This window comes from Chaetura pelagica, unplaced genomic scaffold (genome assembly GCF_000747805.2).
Source record: "Chaetura pelagica isolate M959 unplaced genomic scaffold, ChaPel_1.0 scaffold199, whole genome shotgun sequence".
Classification (NCBI taxonomy): Eukaryota; Metazoa; Chordata; class Aves; order Apodiformes; family Apodidae; genus Chaetura; species Chaetura pelagica.
Genome location: NW_009970714.1, coordinates 788,132 through 796,313, shown reverse-complemented (window position 1 = coordinate 796,313; position 8,182 = coordinate 788,132). Strand labels below are relative to the sequence as shown.

The following is an 8,182-nucleotide window of genomic DNA, read 5'->3' as shown; positions in this document are numbered from 1 at the left end:
TTCTAATCTCCACCTATCTCTGTATACGTAGGTACACACTTTGAGAAATGATAGCAGATTTTCATGCTACAATATTTCTTTGTAACGTGTATTTGGAGCAGTGTAACTGTTATTAACCCTGATACTTACAGATCATAAATGATACTTCGTATGCATTTATGTAATGAAGACAGTTCATTACTCAGCAAGGAAGTGTCATATTCCTTGGTAATTCAAGCATTTCATCAGCTACACTTGCGATGAAAATAATTTGCAGAGATTTTTGTTTACTACAGCTGCAATTTCAGAGAATTTGTGATCCTCCCTCTTGTCTGTAACCTCAGCTGGCAGGCAGGGAGGAAGACATGCCCGCAGTCTGGGAAATACTGTAACCTCTGACATATCACATTAAGAGCTCTCTCTGAATAATGCACACACATTTATTATGACACAAACTCAAATGCATCCATTGTGGGCTGAATTAATTCAGCTGCTGGTCAGAAGCTTTAGGGTTCTCCTTAATTTCAAGATCTAGATGAGATTCCAGGAATTCCCCTTACAAAACATCATATATATCTCTGAAACACAAGCAATAGAAGGGATAGAAGGCAAAAAGAAAGTAATAGGGAAATGATCTGCTTTGTTATACTTAGAATGCAGAATAACTAAATTATATGTATAGAACAAAACCAACACACACAGAAGCTATTAAATTTCACAAAGTATCTAAAGGAACTAGTCTGTCAATGAGAAAAACTTACGTGCTCTGGCTAATAACTATCTCTGAGACAAAAGGTGTTCCCCAATCCCTCTTAGAAAATGATCTAATAGTGTAAAGTACATCATGTATTTATCAAGACAATAATGTATATGATTGCCATTTCACTTTTTTTCATGCTGGACAAGGAAATAAGAAATCACACGAACATGAAATTTGGTATTTGGTAAACTGCTAATTGGTTTTACAGAATAACAGGAAAGAGCTTTGATGGTAAGTACACATTAAATGCATTGTTACACAAAGTAGCTTTCTGCCTAATTACTTAACGTACACTGAATAAGTCTGAAAATTAGCTCAGTGCCCGAAGTTCAAGTTACTCTGTTTCTTCTTAGTATTCTGAAAAAACCAACACACCAGTATTTGTATTTTTTATGCATTTTATATTTGTCAAAAGGAAGATGCTAAGAGCATGCAAAACATTCCTACTACAATCTCTGAAAGATGTCCAGCAGTTCTTATGCAATATTGCTAATAGAGTATGTTCTTGAAGTCTCACCTTTTATTGCAAACACAACCATGAAATGACATATTAGAGAGCCCTGGCAAAGACTGAGCCATTTGGTTTCAAAATTATTTCTTACTGTAGCTCCCTGAAAGACTGAAGTCTAAACTTCAATATGTTAAGAATGCAGCTCATAGAAATAATGAAATCATGAAACATATGTACTAATAGAAATTATTATACAAATCATGTAGTATCAAAGATCTTTACAAATTAAAAACAACCTAAAAAACCCCAAACCCAACCAAAACCCATATATGATAGTGAACTAGAATACAGTATTTAGTAGTTAATGTGAGAAAGCAAATATAAAGCAAAGTTAATGCTGAAATAATTTCTGTCCTTTCTCCAAAGCCTCCTGGATTTTAGCTCTGTCTGTCTCCTCTACCTAGCTGGATACCTGACTTATCAAAATGGCTTGAAGATTTACTTTCTTCCTTTGCCTGCAGTTGCCATCCCACTGGTTCTGTATCTCCTGCTTTCAGTAACTGGCAGTCATTAAAAATGTATGTGTAGTTACTGATTTGCTACTATACCTGCAGAGCCCCTTGCTCTATGTGTCCCAGCTGTGACACACACCCTGACATGCCAGCTGCCACAAGTAGCTCTCTTGCTCTTCTGTGCCAGTGGAGGGACTAACACCACACCCAGCAGTGAAAAACAGAGTGATCTTAAACTCATTTGCAGTATTTTTCCTCAGATTTCCCCAAACATTCCCTCATTGTAAGGAGTACAAGAAAAGTCACAGGGAAAGTCTGAGGATCTGCCTGACTGTTGCCAAAACTTCATTCCAGATTTCTGCAACTTTTCAACCTTCTCAGGGCTTGATCCAGCAGCACGAGGCAGTTACAGACACAGCCACTCCAGAGAACCACAGGAAGGACTGTGCACATTATACATTCTTCTGTGACTGCATTTTTGTGGCTTTTACAGCAGATTTTGGACATTAAGGAGTTGAAAACAGTACCCAAATAAAATTTATTTTATTGTCACACAATAAAATTAAATAGGATTTAAGATCATCAAGTTTCACATGCCATAAAATACAGACTAAATACAGTAATTTCAAACAGTTACATCTCAGTCATGCCCATAAATTACATATAGGCCATAATATGTTTGGTTTCAAGCTAGGTAGAATCTACCAAATCCTTTGGGGCATTTTTTTTTTTTTTTTTTGTGATTAGCTGTTCTTAAAATGCGTGTCTTCTTCCTATGTTGAATTGATAAAGCTCTTATCCCAGCTACAGAACCTATTACAGTTTTTCCTGGAGGATTAAAGGGGCCTTTGTTTATGAAATGCATTTTCTACTTGTAGTTGTATAATTGTATTTTTTAAAATGGAGTTGGAAGTGATGTCCTAAAGCAAACTAGTTCATGCTGTAGCCCCGAACAGCATCAACTCTACTGATGAAATACCTGGAGACACTTCTTTGGTCTCTAGTTACAATAGATGATGAATCCAAGATCTTCATATGCAACATATTCTGTTGTTTCTCTCTTCTAAATGACAAAATAAGGTTTGTGCTGCATCTGAATTACCTGAACTGCAATCTCAGCCTGTTACTTCTTGTTTCACTCCTCACAGACATGAAAATCATAGAATCACAGAATCATAGAATCCTAGGGGTTGGAAGGGACCTTGAAAGATCATCTAGTCCAACCCCCCTGCCAGAGCAGGGTCACCCAGAGTACATCACACAGGAAAGTGTCCAGGCAGGTTTGAATGTCTCCAGTGAGGGAGACTCCACAGCCTCTCTGGGCAGCCTGTTCCAGGGCTCTGTCACTCCCACAGTAAAAAAAAAAATTCTGATATTCACCTTGAACCTCCTATGCTCCAATTTGCATCCATTACCCCTTGTCCTATGAGTTCATTGCACACTTCTTAATTATTTGAAAATTGCTATCATGTTTTCTTTCATCTTCTCTTCTGTAGACAAGGCTCCAAGTCATTCTTACAGTCTAAATTTCTAACATTTTCTTTGAATGCTATGGCTGGTACACCTCACAAAGAGGGACTAGAGCAGCAGACAGAAGCAGCTGGGAAATTCTATAGCATTCTTGAACGTACTATTATTACAGAAATATAATCTATATATGCTTACTTGTTAAAATGGTTACTAACCCAAAAAACACTTGTATTCTGGGCATTTCCATCCTTACCTCTCTACTTATCTCAACATCCTGGCTTGACTCCTGAAACCTGCTTGGTTCTCCACAACTTCATTTGTGGCTCAGCAGCTGTTTGCTCACTCTAGTGTTCTCAGAAATTCAAAATTTAAACAAAGATTATCAGATTGTAAAGGAAATTTAAAAAAAATAAAAATCCCTAGACTCACAAATACATCCTCTTCCCTCTCTTCCAAAACCAAACAGCTAACATTATGAACCAGATCATCTTGATGCTTTCCCAAAATGACATAAACATGAATAAAAGCTGAAAGATTCACTGCATAACAAAGAAAAAATATTTTTGCATGATATTGTCTTTCATTCAGGCTTGACAAACATATACACCAAACCCAGAAAAATACCACCATTATAGTACTCAGATGTTTAGCAGTCCTCACTACACATGATCTTTGTTGGACAAAGAGATCCTTTCCAACCGCAGGGATTCTGTGATACAAAGAGATCCCTGTATTTTTTTTCTCATTCAGGTAATGAATTGTTGATCTGACAGGCTGAAGAAACACTGTATTATACATATTAACAGCAGTTCTTTGATGCACAGAAGAAGAACAGAAAAAGGGTTATTTCTTTTTTTAAATTGCATTTACTATATAAAAGGGAAAAGGGGAAAAAGGGGAAAAAGGGGAAAAAGGGGAAAAAGGGGGAAAAGGGTAAAAAGGGAAAGCTCTCTGTTCATAAACAAATTCAATTTTAAATCAACTGTACAAAAGATGATCACTGCTCTTGAAGACACAATATTAGCTTTACTAAATGAATAATCCATTGGAAATTACGGATAATGAAATGATGATTAGGGCTTATGAATTAGATCATTATTTTATCAAAGGATAACACCAAAATAATCTAAGAACTTCAACATCTTTAACAGAAAACAAGCCTTTGCTTTGAAATATATGTGAAAATGATTGTGTTACGAAAAGAAGTAATTATCCTCTTAATGGACTAATGCACAGTGAAATGTGAGAAGGTTCTTTGCTCAGCATTTACTTACAGAGAAAACTTCTCTAGTCTCCAGCCCAGAATCCAATAAAATGACACACTTTATGCATAACAGCATCTGAAACACTTTCACAATTGCCATTAGTACATAACTAAACTCTAAACAAACAAACAAAAAAAAAGCCTTCATTTAATCTTGGGGGGAGGGGAGGATAATACAAATTATGAAACAATAAATGCATTTCACATTTGTCTTAGGAGATGCCTTAAATCTTATGCTTCCTACTGCTGTACCAAGATACAATAGTAAAAATACTGCAGTTAAGGAAGGACTTTGGTCAAGGCTGATCTCATTTGAGAATCGTGCCCTCCTCTTTTAATTGTGGTGAGGACAGTGTGTGTTCAGCAATGCCAGAAAATGTTCAAAAGAAGATTCAAATGATTCAAAAGAAGAGGTGAATCTTCCCCTCTACTCTGCTCTGGTGAGACCCCACCTGGAGTATTGTGTCCAGTTCTGGAGTCCCCAACATAAGAAGGACATAGAACTCCTTGTGCATGTCCAGAGGAGGCCACAAAGATGATCAGAGGGCTGTAACACCTCTGCTATGAAGACAGGCTAAGGAAGTTGGGGTTGTTCAGCCTAGAGGAGGCTCCGTGCTGACCTTAGAGCAAATTTCCAATATCTGAAGTGACCTACAAGAAAGCTGGGATAGGGCTTTTTACACAGGTGTATAGTGAGAGGACACGGGGCAATGGTCTGAAGTGTAAAGAGGAGAGATTCAGGTTGGACATTAGGAAGTTCTTTCCTGTGAGGGTGGTGAGATGCTGGAACAGGTTGCCCAGGGAGGTTGTGGCTGGAGCCCCCCCGGGGCTGTCTCGCAGCGGTGGCTGCCTCAGCCCTGAGCAAAGACCTGAGAGCGGGAACAGTGACCTCCCACACCGCAAGGAGAGAAGACACAGGCGTTGCCAAGTTTTGTTAGTTGCAACCCCATTGCCTTGACAGCAACATTGTTCTATAGTTTTTTTGATAAGCTTTATGATCGTACTCAATTTTAAGTAATGTTTTGTATAAACCTACTGGGCAGTGGTTGCTACCCTTAGTGTACTGCACAGAGAATTATAGAGATTAATCTCACCAACTGGCTTAAGTGATTAAGAAAAAGTTAACCTTGACCCAGGGAGAGAAAAGGTTAACTTTACCCGCACCTGACAGGTGGAACCAGTCCAAACCTCACCCTAACCGGACTGAGTTGGATGGGACATCACTTCATTACAAAACAAGACCCTCCCTCAAAAAACTATGAAGTTTTCCATTTAAATATATATACACACATATCTACATGTATCTAAATACATGTGTGTGAAGGAATAAAGGCTATAGATTTACTAAATAATGGAATACAGAGGGGTTTTTTTAAGTTTCTATTTCCCGGTTTGAGCATTACTTGTTCCCTGAGCTGTATAGAATTAGTTCTGTCAGCATACAGAGAAATTGTGAAAGCTGCTATGGTGCTAAGAAATGACCTGTTAAAACCCAATGAAAATTAACTATAAAACAGGGCACCCCAGGCCCCACGGGCGCTCCCCCGCTTCCACGAACGTCCGTGGAGGACGCCGAGGGGAAGGAGGTGCTGCTCGCGGCCGAATGGGGTCAGGTTCCCCAGCCCGGAGGAGGCAAGAGCTGAACCACCCTGCCCGTCTGCCCGTTCCAGCTCCGGTCAGCGTTTCTTAAAGCAGGACGGTGGCCTAGTTAGTCTGGGTGTCAACTGGGTGTCGCCAAGAGACGGTCAGACCCCCGTGGTGTGGGCAGTACCCTGTTGTGGAGACTGGAATTACAGAAATGTGTGTTAAAAGTCATGACTCTTTACAGGAAAAGTAACGAAAATAGTTTCATTTTGGTCTTCAGCTTTCTTCATTCTTGTTTCTGATACTACCAGCACATTAAACCTTTCTACAGCTTTCAGTGTGGAAAAGATTTAATGCTTTATCAGTGTGCAAAACTGCCTAGTGGAAAATGCAAGTTTCAGGTGTATCTATTCACTGTGATCAAAGGAGTTATTGATTAAGCCTGAAATAGCATGAGGGTCTTTCCAAACAGAGATGGGTTTGATTTTTGTATGTTTTTTTTGCATCTTCCCATTTTGCACAGAGGAAATGTGCACTTCTTTATAGCCCCCTTAGTGTTTTTCATGGTTAAGGTAGGTTCTCAATACTGCACAAAGAATTCCCTTGCCTTTCCAAAACATTTTTTTTTTAAATACAAAGAATCCAAAATATAATCTTCCTTTATTGACTTTGTTGTGTGTGCCATAGAGAAGTTTTTGCAGGTTGCTTTTCTAAGGAGAAGGGTTTTATGATAATTAGATACTTCTTTGATGTAATCCTACTTCTTGATGAAGGGTTATTTGGCTGAAAGCAGCATGCGTCACAGAGTACCTTGTTCCCTTTTTTACTACTGCATTTCTTTTGCAAACATTGCTAAGCTCAAAAGCTTGTGTTTACACCTGGTTTTGTGCTGGTTTATGGTGTCTTCTCCTTTCGTTGTGTTATGTGATTTATTGTTTTTTCACTTCAACTATTGTTACACTCAACTGTGTCTCAGCCAGGACATTGTAAGTTTAGAACTCCAGAGAGTAACCTGGGTTAGACTAGAAGCCTACATAAATCCTTGGGTAGAAACTAGATATATTTTGCACTCTTTATTATTTCATTTACTTGGTTAAAGACAGGATTTTTTGGTTTTCATGCCATGGAATTTTGAGTGGCTGTTGTAACCATCAGCTGCTGATAGAAAGCTAAACCCACTAATGCCTTATTTTGCTGATCTGCTTTTGAGTGAGAGGGGGAAAAATTTCTCCTAAACATATGAGGCTGGGGAAGAAGCTTTAAAAAAAATACCTTTTGGGCATGGAGGAGCTCCATTCTCTACATGGCAGGGGAGCTGGCTGAAGTTTATGGAAATTGGAGCTATTATTATCTTGGATGCACCTGTTTTACTGGTAAGCAGAACCATCCCAGGGAGTCAGTTTAGGGAGTTTCTGTATATAATATAAGGTTTTAATCAGAATATGTGTTTTAGGTCTTAAACTCAATTCTATGCATTAAAAAAAAAAAAAAAAAGGAAGAAGCTTAATTATATAACTAAAGTTGGGCATTTGAAATGCCCAGCAGCAGGTTGCTGGTGTTTCTTAAGCTTAGCTGTGTATGTCTGAAAGCTGCAGTTGTAACATTGTCTGATTTGGGAAGGGAATGGGGACACAGAGGTGTGACAGACACTGGGTAAAGAGGAATAGTTGGGAATGTGCTGTAGCTTTCAGCTGTGTTGCTGGGAATTAAGTCAAGATGAAGCTGCTTTTTTTTTTTTTTTTTTTTAAAGTAGCTGCCCTTGAGGGGCTGCACTGTAGCTGCTCTCCCAGATCTGCTGCCTCACCACAATAAATTTGCCCCCACACTCAAAATCTATTGTCAGAACATGGGAATTTTGCCATAAGTGATTTGAAGCAGCCTCGTTATTATAGAATTATTGAATGGATTTTGACTCATTTCTGTCTTCAGGTCTTGTACAGAATTAGATGGTCCTTTTCATTGACTGTCATACTCATGCACTAATACTGCGTTATGACAGCAAGTAGAAAGTGAAACAAAGCTTTATATTTCAAAAATATTTCTGTTACTGATTTCTAATAGTACCACTTATTAAGTAAGCACTAGATATTTAGTCTGCAATTTATTAGGTTACATAGAAATCATATTGTTTTAGATATAATAAATATATAAAAATATTTTTT

General features: G+C 38.3%; 1 protein-coding gene across 1 annotated transcript in view; it reads left to right on the top strand.

The window, feature by feature from the left end:
- The first annotated feature begins 6,039 nt into the window (after positions 1–6,039).
- Positions 6,040–8,182, top strand: part of WDR48 (WD repeat domain 48) — a 54,208-nt gene continuing 52,065 nt past the window's right edge. The window contains exon 1 of the mRNA XM_010006012.1: positions 6,040–6,111. Coding sequence (XP_010004314.1) covers positions 6,040–6,111 — 72 coding nt within the window. The remainder of the gene's footprint in view (positions 6,112–8,182) is intronic.